The 17400-nt window shown below is 41.3% G+C and overlaps 1 protein-coding gene across 4 annotated transcripts in view; it reads left to right on the forward strand.

Moving 5' to 3' along the window:
• Positions 1-10790, forward strand: part of PKNOX1 (PBX/knotted 1 homeobox 1) — a 46083-nt gene extending 35293 nt beyond the window's left edge. For all 4 annotated transcript variants that reach the window (XM_010724316.4, XM_085209142.1, XM_085209128.1 and 1 more), the window contains 3 exons: positions 679-755; positions 2110-2282; positions 4127-10790. In XM_010724316.4, the coding sequence (XP_010722618.1) occupies positions 679-755; positions 2110-2282; positions 4127-4338 (462 nt within the window). In that variant the 3' untranslated portion in view covers positions 4339-10790. The remainder of the gene's footprint in view (positions 1-678; positions 756-2109; positions 2283-4126) is intronic.
• Positions 10791-17400: the final 6610 nt, after the last annotated feature.

Genomic DNA, 17400 nt, shown 5'->3' on the forward strand with positions numbered 1-17400 from the left:
TTTTGAGGGGGTTTTTGTTTGTTTCTGTTTCAGAGGAATTTCAAGCTGTCTTTTCCCCTTTTCAGCACTTCCAATGCATACTGAGTTTGTTGCTACCTACTCTTGCCTACAGTACAAGTCCTGCCTTTACATAAATATTTATACTTGAAGAATATTGTAGTGTTTAATATATTGGTATTTTCAGTCATCTAGCAGCTATTTCGAAACAGACAAATGATGCTGGGAAAGCATGTGTGCTTCTTCAGCACTTTTTTCTCTTTTCGTCCATTTAGTTTAGAGTAGCTTATTTTAACTAGAAAAGGCTTGTCAGTACTCTCATATGACAGTGCCTTTAGAAAGCATAACTAATCAGATCTTATCACATGCTTGTTGCCCAGAGATCACGCTGTTTAATAAAGATCGTCAGCCATGAGAATCTCTTTTGCTGAATTAAACATCAACAGTTCAATGATACAATGCATATTTTCAAGGATAAGACCAGTTTTGCATAGTAACACACATCTTACTAAATGATTTTTATCTATAAAAGTTTGTGAGGGTTCTTAATGTTGCTCATTACCAGTTAGATGACCTTAGTCTAGCATCTTTAATCACTTGTAATAAAGGAGTCCTTATTTTTGATGAGGAGATGAAACAGAAGCTTATGTCTTTCTTATTTGTTTTTTTTCTCTTGTTTAGCATCCATATCCAACAGAGGATGAGAAGAAACAGATTGCAGCACAAACAAATCTTACACTACTCCAGGTTAACAATTGGTAAGACTGAAAACTCTTCCATAATCTGTTTTTGTCTCTGCGTGCTTGCAAGACTGAGAAGTAATTAAGAGTATGGCTTGGATATGTGGAGTTGAGCTTACTGGTGTATGCTACATGTTTAAGGACTAGAATTATGTGCTGATACACAAGTATATTATTTATATCCTTCTGCCACTTCAATTATATAAAGACTTCAGAAAAAACTTTGCAGCCATAAGAATTAAACTCTCTTCTATTGCTGGAAGAGATGGAAGTACTTGCATCTCTTCTGCAAGATGATTATATTTAAAAAAATATATATATAAATCAAGGTTCAAGGGATTTAGTGGCCAGAGGCTCTGGTGTGATTATGGCTGCATATTTTACAGTTTGTTACTGTAGATTTTCATTCTGCTCTTCTACTAAATGACACAGTCACTAAACAATGGTGTCCAAATGGAAGGTGTCAGTATCTCAGTCACTGCAGTTCACAGCTCAGTATGTAGTATGTCTTAAGTGTGCTACAGGTTTAAGGTGAGAAGCCTGGTCTTGCAGAAGAGGAATAAGGGTGCCAGCATGCATCGCATTCTCCTCATGGTATTGTGTTCTTAAAATCACTATAGTGATCTTCCTCAGATTTCAAAATGGTGCTGGCTGCATGACTGCACAAGGATTCAGTGGGAAAATACACAAGATAGTGGCAGTGCAATGGCTCCATAAGTGCATCAGTATAAGTGTTCTCACGGTGTGGCAGTAACAGAGCTCTATGGTACTGAGATTTGGCTGATGTTTCTACAAGGCATTGCATTATGCTGTGTGAATCCAACAGCTTCACTCTACTTCCTCCTAAAATATGTGTTTAGCATTGTCTCCTGGATCAGGAACCAGACCTGGAAAAACCTGTGAGCCTTTCAAATAATTAAAACAGACAGGAGCTTCATGGAGTAAATGAAACCAGACCGAACAAACTAGGTTAGACAGGGATAAAATTTAGGTGAGCCCTAATAAGAGGAGTGTCAGCTTTCTGAATGGTACTGCAACAACTTTTCTGGTGCTTAGCTTATAATAAGATCTTGAAATGTACATTTATCATGCTGTCTGGAGAATTTTTGTCAGTAAGGTTTTTAGGGGGGGAATACTGTTAGCAGCAAAATGAGAGCAGTACTTGCTTAGCTAGTTTGCTAATATTGAAGATGTCAGTATTCTAGGAGTTCTAGTTTTACATGCTAAAAAGAATGTCAGACTGAGCTGGAAGGGAGAAGTGATGCTTTGCAGCTTTTATACTTCTGTTTTTTTTTCCCCTACTATGTACTTTGTGAATCCAAGAGCTAGAATATTAACCACATTCAGCTCATAACATATTGATTGTGTTTAGGTTTATCAATGCTAGAAGACGAATTCTTCAGCCAATGCTGGATTCTAGTTGTTCTGAAACTCCAAAAACGAAGAAGAAAACAGCTCAGAACAGACCGGTTCAGAGGTTCTGGCCTGACTCCATTGCATCAGGAGTTGCTCAGCAGCAATCTAATGAGCTCGCAATGTCAGATGGTAAGGAGAACTGGTTAGAACACAGAAAGCAAAGTTGATTCCTCTATAACAGAAATGGAGAGTTTGATACATCTCCTGGAAGAAACTCCTTGATATTTCAGCATTTCTTCTTCAGATATTTCTTTTTAATTTGGAAAAATGTAACAAAAATGTCATTTTTTTTCATCTTCAGTTTATTTTTTGGGAGGAATATTTTATTGGAATCATAGAATCATAGACTCACAAGGTTGGAAAAGACCTATAAGATCATCTAATCCAACAGTCTTCTCATTACCACTGCTACCACAAGCTACTAAACCATATCTCGCAGCTCCTCGTCCAGACGCCTCTTGAACGCTTCCAGGGACGGTGACTCCACGACCTCCCTGGGCAGCCATTCCAGTGCCTGACCACTCTCTGAGAGAAAAAGTTTTTCCTCGTGTCTAACCTAAACCTCTTCTGATGCAATTTGGGGCCATTTCCCTGGGTCCTGTCCATTGCCTGGGAGAAGAGGCCAAACCCTTCTTCACCTCAGTCTCCCTTCAGGAAGTTGTAGAGTGCAATGAGGTCTCCCTGAGCCTTCTCTTCTCTGGACTAAAAATCCCAACTCCCTCAGCTGCTTCTCATAAGCCTTGTCTCCAGACCCCTCACCAGTTTCGTTGCCCTTCTCTGGACACGCTCCAGGGCCTCAATGTCTTTCTTGTAATGCGGGGCCCAAAACTGAGCACAATACTTGAGGTGTGGTCTCACCAGTGCTGAGTACAAGGGGATGATCACCTCCCTGCTCCTGCTGGCCACGCTATTTCTAATGCAGACCAGGATGCCATTGGCCCTCTTGGCCACCTGGGCACACTGTTGGCTCATGTTCAGCCGAGCATCAACCAACACCCTCAGGTCCCTTTCCTCTTCACAATCATCCAGCCACTCGTCCCCAAGCCTATAGTGCTGCATGGGGTTGTTGTGGCCAAAGTGCAGGACCCGACACTTGGCCTTGTTGGACCTCATCCCATCACCTCAGCCCAGCAATCCAGCTTATCTGTATCCCTCTGTAGGGCCTCCCTACTCTCAGGCAGATCCACACCACCTCCCAACTTGGTGTCATCTGCAAATAGATAGATGCAGTGAGACTGTTGCTTTTATTTCAGAAACAGTAGGAGGAAGGTTAGATGTGCAAATAAGTTCTCTCAGTATGTGTATACACACCAGCTGCGTTCTGTTTGATTAGAAGTACTGAACTTCCGTTCAGCTTCACAACTCCCCATCCTGTTCACATTCCTTTCACCGTCGCTGTAGAGGTTAAGCATCTGCACTTTTATATATGCTTCAGATGTTTCAAATTGTGAAAAAGAGAAATAGACTAATTTCCAAAAATTTGATTGCAGTAACTTCCGTAGCATCAGATCCAATAATAATTCACTTTCTTAAATTGAATCTGTTTTAATGTCAGGACAATCCTTGCATTCCTGCAGCCTGCTGCTTATTCATTGCAATGTTTTAGCAACTTTTTTTCCTCAGCTTCTGCTGGGTTTGACAACTTTATCAATTTAAGTCTCATTTTCTCTATGAACACTCCAACTTTTCTGCAATGGATTAAGCTGGAGTACTTTGCAGAAATGATCTTGTGATGACCTGATTGGAGACTTTTTTAATGAGTATCCAGAACACAGATGAGTTTAAAATTCTGGACCAACGTTATTCCAGCATTTCCTAACACTTAAGTGTCTGACAAGTTATTTAGCTTTTATTTTAATTTAGTTCCTTAGATTTCCTTCCTGTTGATCACAAACTCTACTTTATATAAACATGTCTTGCTTAACCCGAGAAACCAAGAAAGAAGCTAAAATTCTTTGATTGTGCTTCTCCAGGTGCTGTTGTAACAATTACAGCTCCGGTAAACATGAATGTAGACAGTCTCCAGTCCTTGTCATCCGATGGTGCTACACTGGCTGTTCAGCAAGTTATGATGGCGGGGCAAAGTGAGGATGAGTCTGTAGACAGCGGTGAAGACGATGGAGGAGATCTCTCAACGACAAATATCAGTGGGCTGGTTTTGGATAACAGCGATTCTCTGCAGTAGGAAGCATGAGAGTGTGACACAACATTTAGAAAAAAGAATGGACTGACTGACTGTTTTTATAGTTTGCACAGCAAACATTTTACACAAGTTTTATTTCTAATATGTTTTATATGTAGATATAGAAGGGTGCACTTTTTTGTATTTCATAGTAAGCTTAAAGAGTGTTTTTGCAGGTGCAGCAACTTCTTTCAAATGTGTTTTTTTTTTTTTCATTTCATTTTCTTATTTCAGAAAATTTTATCTAGTAATATAAAGAACCACGTAAGCACCCCTTTATTCTCTGAATTGGAAGTGCTGCCATTTCTAAAGAATTATGCAGTTTCGATTAGTGCTGTTATTTAACACAGCTCTTGATGGGCAGGTGATGTAAATTTAAAGCATGTGAGGAACTTGATCGTTAAGTTTGATGCGTATATTTGAAAGATGCTTCTGCACCTTAAAAACTGCTAGTCTGAGGTGGACAGCAACACACACAAAAAGAAAAAGGTGATGTGTGATTCAGTAGCGAATGTATGGCAACTTAAATAAGTTTAGTTTCTCTCATAGTCCATGAGCCTGTTTATCATTTGCTATAAAAACTCCTATTTTTACCTTACTGGGATTATTGGATAAAAAAATATTTTTATAAATTCATGAGGAATTGGGATGACAACTGTATTATGCAGGAGTTTAAAAAAAAAAAAAAAATTTCCAGAGGGGAAAAATAAATGTTTAGTATTCCTATTTGGAAGGTCTGAAAACTGACCAAATTTAATAAACAAGCCTACACTAGCACTCTATGATTCTCAGCTATCCTACAGTGATAGAGTAAACATATATTTGATAATAGCATAAGAAGGGCCCAATGTTTGATGGGGTTTTGATATTGTCAAACGTTGATTTATATTATGTGTAATATTCAAATTGCATTAACTCTGCATCTAGACTTGTATCTGAAGATGTTTGCTAAATGACTATTCAGGTAAGTAAATTCAAATACCCACAGCATTTCCAGTTATTGGAGAAATTTAAAAGTTTATAGTTTGTAGACCCGATTCTGAAAAGTTAAAAGTTGTGTACTGTATCATTATGAATTTTGCTATCACTCCATTGCATTGAAAATATTTTCCCCCACTTCAAAAAGAAATAATTCATGGGTTTATATAAAACTTCCTCAAATCTGAAGGTCACCACCAGAGTACACAGCAGGCTTTATTAGAGTAGAAGATGCTTGTATCTCATTTAAAAATGAAGAACTAGCGATGAAAATATGTTTTGTGGTAACAATTAATTTCACCCCGTCCCTCTTTCCCCCCTCCAAAGTTTGGAGTCTCTATTTATCCATGGACACTTACTTTTGGAACTTTGTATTTCGAATAACAGACTGCAAGTGTCACGGTATGCTCTATGTTCTCATTTTAACCCTGTCCCTTTGTCCCGATGTTGGGTTGGATCAAAGCCAGAAATCTCTTCTCACTAAAACCAAATCTAGTTGCATTTCTAATGTGACAGGGAAAAGGATGTTAGCTTGCAGAATCTTCAAGCATCATGTTTGAGCAGAACTCTCTGCAAATATTTAATTGAGAACTTTATTTCTGCTTTCCAAAATACTCAGGCATGTGCTTTAGGTCCCATTGATTTCTGTGGGATTAAAGCATGTACTTTTTTTATATGCTTAAATGCTTGGATGTAGGTCTTTAAAAACTGCATTACAAGGCTAGTTTAAATTGGTATGGAAAGAAAAAAACTCAGAAAGAAATGCCAGAATCACTGGTACACATACATGTACAATAATACTAGTTTTAAGTGATCAGTAGCTATTTTGAAAAAGTGATGTTGGGACTTAATCAATACTAGTGATGTTTCTGCAATAGCTTTCATTTATTCCTGGCTGAGGATTTTGCTTCAGAGTTCAAATCCTGTAATGATCTGCTGCAGCTGGAGTAGTATCTTCTAAACAATTTTGGTTTTCTTAAGTTCTCTGCTCTGCTGCTTGTGCACCACATTTGTTAAAGAGCATAGCAAATGGCTGACGAAAGATAGCATGACTATCCCAAAAGCTATTGCCAAATCCGTTTGAACCCCAAAATGTTTTACAAGACTGCTATCGTGTACAAATCACGCCCCTCTGGAAACGTTCAACCTACTGCTCCTCTAAAGGATGCCAGAGATAACTAGAACTGAAAGACACATTCTGCTGTTCTTGGTTGCTCTGTTTTAACTCCAGAAGCACTTCCCTTTATGTAACAGGCTATGCTTTTGGTTTCTGTGAGGGGATTATTCAGCTGCCCTTGTTCATATTTAGTAATGGCTCTAATCTTTGTACTTGTAGCACGTAGGCAGATGAATAAAAACCTTTCAGTGCGTACAGGGCCGTGGTAAAATCTGTTCTTCCAGATTGGCCTAGAAGGAAATCTGTGCTACAAGAACAAACCATTTCTCCTTGTCTCCTTCTCCTCCATGACAAGTTGTTGCTCCTCCAGGTCTACCAGCAGAGCTTTCCCCACCAGCTTCAAGGCAGGCAAGGAAACAGTACAGCAATGGACCTGGGAGGGCAGTGATTAGCCAGCAGTGAAAGGAGAAGGGTGAACTAAAGCAGAACTCAGCTTCTTCTTCTTTTTAATTTTTTAATGATTTGGTATCTGTACAGCTGGCTGGAATACATACAGTTTATCTGCCATTTTGAACCCAGTTGAAAATAGGCATCAGGGCTTGCAAACTTATGAAAGCTTATTTTTTCAGAAAGAAAATGTTACCAGCTTGGCTTCTCCATTCCTTCCTCCTCCCACACACCTCACTCCTTGCAGTTTTTCTCCTGAGAGTACTGTGACCTTCTCTTTATATAAATACCCGGAAAGTGAAACTGACAGAAGCCCCTATGAAAGGGAGAACATAAAATAGTTCTGTTGTCAAACTAGAAACAGTTAATTATTAGAACAAGTAAGGTTTACCGATATAATCAAAGGTATTACTGAACATATGGAACTGGAACTCTGTATTTTAATTTGGTGAGAATTCTGTAGTAGGTACGAGCTGCATAGAAGTGTGTGGTTTTGTTATTGTTTTTGGTTTGGGGTTTTTTTTTTTGTTTGTTTGTTTTCCCCCCCACAATTTGGGAGGGGGAAAGAAGTTGTGTTCTTCCTTTTTTGATGTGTAAGATTGCTGGTTTAAACAAAGCACCGCTATTCAGGAGAAGTGTATGTTTACATTAGACAGTTATTTACAAAGTCTTTATAGGGAACCTGACATTAAACTCATGTATAATTATCCCCTGTCCCCAGTTTGTAGGCAACAGAAAAGCTCATGCTCACTTGTTTTGTTTTTTGTGTTTTGTTTTTTAAATCACTGCTGTTCTTCTGCAGTCGTGACTATTGAAATTTAAATCTTTTCCAATGTAATTCAGATCATTAATACAAAACAAGAGGTTTTAGACCACTTGTCCCAAGATTTTTGTGATAAGCAAACAGATTTCATAATCGTAGAATGGCCTGGGTTGAAAAGGACCACAAGGATCATCTAGTTTCAACCCCCCCTGCTATGTGCAGGGTCACCAACCACCAGACCAGGCTGCCCAGAGCCACATCCAGCCTGGCCTTGAAAGCCTCCTTGGGCAACCTGTTCCAGTGCGTCATCACCCTCTGTGTGGAAAAACTTCATCCTAATTTCTAACCTAAACCTCCCCTGTCTCAGTTTAAAACCATTCTCCCTTGTCCTATCGCTATCCACTTACGTAAACAGTCGTGCCCTCTCCTGTTTATACACTCCGTTCAAATACTGGAAGGCCACAACGAGGTCTTCCCAGAGCTTTCTCTTCTCCAAGCAAAACAAGCCCAGTTCCCTCAGCCTGTCTCCACATGAAAGGTGCTCCAGCCCTCTAATAATCTTAATGGCCCTCCTCGGGATCTGGTCCAAGAACTCCATGTCCTTCCTGTACTGGGGGCCCCAGACCTGGATGCAGCACTCCAGACAGGGCCTCACAAGAGCTGAGTAGAGAGGGACGATCATCTCCTTCTCCCTGCTGGCCACCTCTTTTTTTAATGCAGCCCAGAACCCAGTTGACTTCCAGGCTATAAGCACACACTGCTGGCTCACGTCCAGCTTCTCGTCCACCAGGACCCCTAAGTCCTTCTCCATGCGGCTGCTCTCAAGGGGTTCTTCGCCCAGTCTGTATAAAACACCTAGGATTGCCCCAGATCAAGTTCAACACTTTGCACTTGGCCTTGTTGAACCTCATTAGAACCTCATTAGATTCACATGGTCCCACTTCTCCAGCCTGACTAGATCCCTCTGGATTTCTCATTATTCTTCAACTTTAGAAGCACTGCATTTGATAAGCGAATTCAAATTAGTCAGTATATATATTTTAAATGACTGTTCCAAAAATATAACAAAAATAATCATCATACTGGAAAACGTTCAGAATCAATAGGCATGGCTCTGGCTCTGCAGGGACTTTCCTAGATCTGGGTATTGGGTCATATTGGAGTCCTGCTGACCTCAGGGAAACTCCATAAGGGCTGCATTTGCCTATGTAAGATTTGCTTCCCTCTTACAATCCCTGATCATGATTAAGAACCTCTTGGAGAACCTTCCAACTTTCTATATGATGAAGTTTTCTCCCAATGGAAACGAGTGCATGGGTGAAGGGGTTGGAAGGGAAGAACTTCATGTGGACCTGGTGTGTGCCACATGTTGTTTCATGTCAGAATATGGCCAGAAGACAGACCTGCTGTGAAGGGCTAGAGGTCCCGTTTCCTATGTTGTAAGAGTAGTTTCAGGTTTATGGACCTTCTTCTGGTGTAGAGATCTAATGTGTGAATCATGAATCGATTTGTTTCTCTAATCATGTGGAGAAAGAATTAGAAGGCAGTTCAGCTTCTTGACTTTATGAACTTGACAGCCCAAAAGGGTGCAATAGTCTTTCCAAGGGATGATAGTTTCTTAAAACTATTAGACTTGTAGCAGTTAACAAGGGAATAAAATAATGTATTTTGAAAAATGGAAACACATGCATTTAACTGTAATTAAAGTTGATTTAAGATTTATTTTCTGAAGCAGAGTTGTCTGGGGGAAAAAAATGAATAAGCATTTGTCTATGCAAGACATGAATGTCAAAAACATATTGTGTGACTCTTCCATTTTCAGGTGCTATATTGTTGTCTTCTGGCTTCTGTTAACTTTGTTTTATCTTTTAAACCTTTCAGCCTTATATTCAGTTTGGTTCTGATGATTGAATATACACACACACACACAAAAAAAAAAAAAAAAAAAAGCTCTGGAATCCTGTTGGAAATGTAACTAAATTTAATTCTCATGAAAATCTCGCATGTTGAACAGTTAAGTGAAATGTTTTGGTTTCCTAAAAATAAATTCAAACTGTTACTGCCTCCTAAGGACAGAGCATATCCATGACAATGCAAGTTGAACTGTAGTATACAAATAATGAAATAATCGACCTTGTGTTGAGTACCCTCAGCTCTTTGCTTGGCACAGCTAGAGGAGAGCAGTTGGCTTTGCCAGACTCACCCCCAGTCTGGATTCCACACATGCCTTTCTTCCATTGCTGAGCTCTTTCAAATAGGTTCTGGGTTGTTTAAGTCCAAAAGTAACTCGATCATCCAGTGTAATGCATAGTGAATTTGGCACTAACGCGCTCTTAAGAGATTGCCCAAAATGTGTTATTTGTTCATTCTTGTCACATGGAAATATAAAATGGTTTCTTTGTTTGTTTTCTGTGACTTGGTAATTTAGGACCTGCTGAGTGATCACGGCTGTTTTTGCCAGAGAAAAGGAACATGCAAGAAAATGGCGAAATGCTTGTTAACCTTGTTATCAACCTTGTCAACTACAAAGATATGTACCTTGTGTTAATTGAATCATGTGTTTCAGATCATGACAGAAGCGGCCTGTAAAGCTGCCAGTGAGTTAGCAACATTTGGTCTATACAGCTGACAGTCTTTAAAATGTGGGCCTGTAACTTTTTTTCTCCCCTTCTTTGTTAAGCAATTTTTGAAGCAACCCATCCATCAAAGGATAGTTAAAAATCAGAACGTGCTTCATGGCTGACTTACTTTTTGTCTGCTGCTCTCTGTGAACTCAAAAAGCACATTTTTAAAGCAAAGTGCTCACATTACTTTAGCAGTATTGTTTGGCTGAAAGACATGTTGGTTTGGGTTTTTTTAAGAGAAATCTTGAGCTAAGTTTCAAACTTTTTAACCATTTTTGGGGCAGGGTTGGATGGTCTTGGGCTTCTGTTTGTTTGGGTTTTCTTGTTTATGCAAATGAAGAAAAAATGTCTACTAGTCCTCAACAGTATGGGGATTTTTATTATGCTTTTGTAATGCAGGAGCAGCTTTGATGAAAGAAAGAAATAGCAGATAAATAGTCCATAACGTGTGTGACTTTGGGGTTTATTTTTGTTGTTGTTTCAAAATTGTTAATTAAAAATGGCATGGACATCAAACTTTCAATAATGGTTCCAAGCATATATGGTAATGATTTATTTGAAGAGAACTCATTGGCGCAAGACCCATGTGCTGACTTGTGTAGCAGAGTAAACCATAGTGCTCTTCTGGAATTATGATGTTCCGCTAGGTCAGGAATCAGGAAGTGAACAGCCTACATATGATGATATAGCAGCTCCTCTTTAGCATGGAACTCAGACTCATTCCGTATCTGAGTCCAGTTCGTCAGCAACTGTGCCCTGCTGGCTGACATATCCTCTCATGTGGCAGCTGGATGGAGGTCACTGCAGGATGTGGGCACCTTCAGAGGTTCCTGGGCATCTCACAGGCCGTGTTGAAATGGCTCAGGTGACCATCAGCCTTCTGGTCACCTCTGTAATAGATGTCCTCCTACTCAAAAGAACATGCGCTTAATAATTGACTGTTTTCAAAGTAAGTGATCTTTTTACAGCTATCTACTCACTCCAGAACATGTTCTCAAAGTCCATATTTTATTTTCAAACAAAACCAAAATTTTTGGACCATATTTTGTTCCTAAAACGTTAATGTATGCTTAACTGAACAGTACATGTTCTAGACACAGATGTATTATCGTAGAATCATAGAACTGCTCAGGTTGGAAAAGACCTTACAGATCATCAAGTCAATTCTCTGGTATTAAAAGGATGCCTGCATGCAGTGGTGTCAGAGTTGGAAAGAGTTTAACTCAGTTCCTCCTGGGACCAATTTTTTCCTATAGAGACCAAAACAAAACCATACAAACTCCAAAGCAGATTCTTTCACCTAAATTATGGCCCAAATAGCATGTTCCTACTCCGTTAGTCTCAAAATCTCCTGGAAGATGAATCCACTTTTTAAAGAAGGTGTTGCAGGGATTAGAAGCTATAGTTTCTAAATACCCTTCTGCAGAAAAACAGCAGTATTTTCAATGCTCCATGTACCCACTGTAAAGTGAGGGCTCTGCAAAAAGTACCAGACAAGGCTGGGACACCATGCCTTATTTATTCCAAGTCCATATTTAAATTCATGCAACTTCGGAGAGCGCAAGATGCACAGCATCAAACCTGTAGAGTATTTAAACACATATATACACATACATTTTAAAACCAGGGTGGACTGACAAACCACCGTTCCCATGCCCTACTACAGTGTCAGTGTGATCTTCATACATCAGGCTTGATTTGTCTTTCCAATGCAACGAAGATGTGATCTGAAGCTTATGGAAGTAACTGGGGAAAAACTCGACAGGATATTTATCTTCTCTGCTGGTCTCTCAACTCTTACATTAGCAGCAGCACTACAGGGCAGAAGATTTGGCCCATAGCCCTACTCCTGCCCAGCATTCCCAGCATGTTTTTTGCTAATTTATCATGAAACCCAGTGCCTACAATCAATGTAAATGTCGTAATAAAATTTAATTCAGAGACAATTTTCATTAAGATCCAACATTTTTTTAGGATTGGATTTTCAGTAGTAGTGAAAATTATATGGATCACATTGAAGAAATCAGTGATTCGCTTTCTTGCTAATTCTCCTGTGCCTCCCACTCCCCTTTGAGTTCCACTGAGAGCTACCACATGCAGAGACTCTGCAATGTTTTAATGTCCATTAAGTTACCTTTGTTAATACAATTCTGACTTTATAAGCTTGTTTCATCATTAAGATTTGGATTGCTCTTTCAGTGGGGACCTAATTATAGGTGTGATTCAACAAGCAGCATCCTTTCGTACTGTGCAGGTGCTGATTTTTCAAAGGCACAGAGGAGTACATGTGTTCCCATGGGTAAGATTAAAATTAATGCCAGAGAGAAAAACAAGTGAGTATTTCCGTTATTAGTGTCTCAGTGTATTTTTTGTCTGTGATTTTATACATATATATAATATAAATATAAATCTGTATGTGTATACACGCATGTAGGTCATTCTGAAAGCAATGCCCCCTATTTATTTCCATGGAAACTACAACAGATGCAAAGAGTGCAGTAACACTGATAGAGCAAATTCTCAGCTACACAACGCTATTTTTCAACATAGCCACCACCATTAGCTAAGCATTTTTACCAGCAATGACCAAGGGCCCGTGTGCTGCACTCATAAAAATCTGCACCAGCAAAGATGACCCACCATTTCACAGATGCTATGATGGTGTTGTTGCTAGGAAAATGTCCGCACTATTCAACATTCATTGGTCCAAATAGATGGAAGTCAGAAGGTGCCAGATCCAGACTACATGTTGAGTGTGTCAGGACAGTCCAGATGAGACTGGCAATGCGCTCCACAGTCTTCAAACTAGTGTGGGGCTTGGCGTTATTGTGTTGCAAGAGAAAGCTTGTCTTCATCTCTGGCCTTATTCTGGAAGTTCAAGTCTTCAGTCAGCGTCACTATGTAGCAGTCATAGCTGATGGTTTGTCTGTCTGGGTTCCAGAAAATCCAGAAGGATCACTCCTTTCCGATCCCAAAAGACAGTGCAAGTGCACATTACTTCTTCTTCAATGGGGTGTTCACATGTCACCACCCAAGGGACTGCCATTTTGACTCTAGCTCATAGTGGTAACACCACATCTCATCACTGGTAATGATGTGATCCAGAAAACTGTCACATTCAGCTTTGTACTGGTCCAGTAAGACCTAACAAACTTACATATGTGTTCTGTCCACTCCTATATGACCATTTGTGGTACGCACTTCATGCACACTTTGTGATATTCCAACCTTGCCACCATTTCTAATGCACTGAAGCTGATACTCACCTCTGTATGCACTTCCCTGGTTGTAATCCACCAATTCAAATAGAGGAGCTGGCCGAGATGCTCTTCATTTCATGTTGTGATAGTTTTGCATGGCCATCCAAAATGTGGTTCGTCTTTCACATTTCTGTCACCACTGCTGAAACGCACCACCCACCCCTCACTGCACTCACATCCACTGTTTGATATCCATCAGTGTTCAGCAAGAGTTGATGAATGTCAGGGGGTGCCATTTTTTTTTCACATGGAGGAATTCAGTGACACACCTTTGCTTCATATGCACTTCCATGTCAGATGCCACTGTGTCAGAGTGCCCCTCTGCTGCCCTCTGTCACACAGCAACAACACGTAATGGCATATTGGCGGGAATGTTCAATTCTACTGCCATACCACCAGTATCTGACACTGTGGGCCAATGTGATTAAAGAGGAGGCATTACTCTTGGGGCTGCCTTTGTGTGTATATGTATATGTGTAGATCATGAAAAGATGGAAGATGTTAAGCACTGTCACCAAGTAAACTCCAAATTGCAAAACTCCAGAGATTTTAAGGAACTGGATTAACATTTGCTAGCTAATAAATGCTGAAAAGGCATTGCAGGTATTTTCAGGTGCTGGGGGAAACATTGCTCCTGACTCATTTTTACATGCAGCAACTGATATAGTAATTTTACTTTAAAATCCTTCATTCTGCTCTCGAACAATGATTTCTGTATTCCTGTTCTTCCTCTGGTGCTTTATTTGAAAGTATGTGCCAATTAATCCTAGTTTACTCATCTCTGACTTTTCCTGGGCTTTACAGCTGTAGATGGTGTTGAATCAACACGCCACATCCCTATGGGATACAAAACGAGAACTGCTGGAAAATGCCCAAGAACTTCACAGAAATTAGTTGTGGATATTATTATGAATGCAGTAGTGAGCCAATAAATAAAAATAGGCAGTTGCTAGCTTAGATGCACAATGTTAAAGCTAAATCTTTGAGTATTAAAAATAAACTTTAGCACTTAAATAATCTGAACATTGTTTTCCAAATGAATGTAATTTTGATCATATATATGCAGTTTTTTATGCATGTACTGTACTTTATGCAAGTACTGGAAGGCCACTGGTGAGGTCTTCCAGCAGCCTTCTCTTCTCCAGGCTGCACAAGCCCAGCTCCCTCAGCCCGTTTCCACAGGAGAGGTGCACCAGCCCTCTGAGCATCTTTGTGCCCTCCTCTGGACCCACTCCAAGAGCTTTACATCCCTCCTGTGCTGGGGACCCCAAGCCTGGACACAGTACTCCACTCCACAGGTGGGGCCTCACAAGGGCAGAGCAGAGGGAGGCAATCCCCTCCTTCTCCCTGCTGGCTGTCCCTCTGTTGATGCAGGCCAGGGTGGAGGAAGGACCTAAGTGCGTGCTTCAGCTTCTTGGCACCAAACTGTGCCACGAAGATGCTCGAAGGGATGGAGCTCCTCTCCTACAAAGACAGGCTGAGGGAGCAGGGCTTGTTTAGCCTGGAAAAGAGAGGGCTCTGGGAATATCTCCTCATGGGCTTTCAGGCATGAATATTTCCCTGGTGTTTTACAGCTTCATGAGGCAGGCACCGTGCAGGCATGCTTAAAAGACGTAGGCCCAAAAAGCATTGCTGTGTGAATCACTGTCATGTGGAGAAGGAAAGCCCCAGTGGTTCCACAAATAGTGGGAGTAATGAGCTTATACAAAGTCACAGGACGCTGATAACAGAAACAAACCCCACAGACTTGATTTCATTATATGTAAAATCAATTCTTTTCAAGGGCTGCAATCTTCAAGACTCATTTTGCCACAGCTGTCTGAAGATGGTGGCTCTTTGTTCCCCTGTTGACCCCGGTGTTTGCACAGGGAGCATTCACAAATAAACAGAATTATTCAGCCTGTCATTGGCCTCTCCTTTGGAAAGGTTATCAGTCACACAGAAGGGGCAGATAAGGTGCCAGGAGAAGGATAAGCAAAGCTCAGCAGGCCAGCACCCTCTCCAGAGAGTGCAGAGTGCTATTGACTCTAAACAATTTGCTCTACACTGCTCTGGAGGAGGGCTTGAAGCAAGGGGACTCTCTTTACTGTGCCCATGTCTCTCTTGTTGCAGGATGCCTGACACAGGAGAGAGATGGATATACCAGAGAGAGTCCAGCAAAGGCCACCAAAGTGATGGAGGGACTGGAACACCCCTTCTGTGAAGAGACGCTGAGAGAGCTCGGGCTGCTCTGCCTGGGGATGACAAATCTTAGTCAGGGGATCTCATCAGTGCCTATAAATACTTGAAGAGAGGGTGCAAAGAGAACAGAGCCAGGCTTCTTTCAGGAATGCCCACAGCCGCAACAGGAGGCCACGGACACAAGCTGGAGCACAGGGGTCTTCTCTAAGCACCAGGCAGCTCTGCTGTGCTGTGCAGATGACAGAGCCCTGGCACAGGCTGCCCAGAAGCTGTAGGATCTCCTCCTCGGAGACCTTCAAAACCCAGTAGGACGTGAACCTGGGCACCCTGCTCTGAGTGTCCCTGCTGGAGCTGGGGTTGGGCCAGATGGACCCAGAGAGCTCTTCCCACCTCTTTGTAGAAGCCCACATGCCTTGGCTTTCTGATTTTACCCTTCAGTGTTAGTTGCTGGCAGGGTCTGCTCTTATGCCTTGAACAGAATCATTTCTGTTACCCTTCCCATGGCCTAGTTGCAGTATAATCAGTAGGGGAGGAGGCATGTGTAGATCACTGCATGATTCATGCTAAGTGTGAGTTTCAGCACTTCTGAGCCTTACCTTCTACCTTCTCTCATAACACCTACCTCAGAAAACCACTGGAAAGCAAGAGCCGTTATTTTCTAACTTTGTTCATTGTTGTGACACATTTCCCAACTTTGAGCAGCAAAGCAAGCAGCTCAAAAATTGCTGACAGCCATCTCATCTTCTCATCTCACTCAGCCCTTGGCTTTGCTGTGTTCTCGAGCAAAATGAGCAGTGGGAACCTTGCAATCTCTGTCTGCTGCTGCAGCTGCCAACCGCCACCCAGAATGGCACCCAGAGAGAGCTGGGGATAAAGGCATCCCCTCCCTCTCTGCTCCCTTCTTCCCCCATCTCCACAGCCAAACAGCAGGGAAAATAGTTAATCTTAAAAGTAAATGTGGTTGCTTCCTCCTCCAACATTCAAGTTGGATATTAGGAAAAATTTCTTCTCAGACAGAGTGGTGAGGCACTGAACAAGCTGCCCAGGGAGGTGGTGGAGTCACCATTCCTAGAAGAGTTCAAGAGCCATGTGGATGTGGCACTGCAGGCCATGGGCAGTGGGCACGGTGGGGGTGGGCTGGTGGTTGGACTAGGTGATCTTAGGGGTCTTTTCCAACCTAATGATTCTATGGTTCTATAACTCAATGAACTTTTCACCAACCCTTTGCTTGAGTCTCCCCCTCTGATTGCCATTTGCAGTCAAGCAGCATCAGTGGGTGCCCAGCTGTAGAGAGGATGACAAGAAGCACTGTGTGCTTCAGGCCAACCTGGGGCACAAGTGACTAATGTATGTTTACCAGTAAAGCTTTCACACGTTCATTGGTAACACTGATTTTATTCAACTCCATGAACATAGCTGACATTTGTTAACACATCAGCCTGATGGAGCTGTGCTTGATTACAGTCTCCCTGCATACATATATGAGGATATAAATATATACAACGCACACTTCAGAGCATTCAGAGCGCGCATTCTACTGTCTCCAGCAGCAGGAAGGGGCGAGCTTGTCTCTAATCTGTTGACTTACTTAAGACACACTTATCCACAACTATATAAACATAGACACTCACAAAAGCACAATCATCTCACAAATAAATAAATAACTGCAGCTTGGTTCACTGCAGTGCCATTGGC

Source organism: Meleagris gallopavo, chromosome 1 (genome assembly GCF_905368555.1).
Source record: "Meleagris gallopavo chromosome 1, MGAL_WU_HG_1.1, whole genome shotgun sequence".
In the NCBI taxonomy this organism is placed as follows: domain Eukaryota; kingdom Metazoa; phylum Chordata; class Aves; order Galliformes; family Phasianidae; genus Meleagris; species Meleagris gallopavo.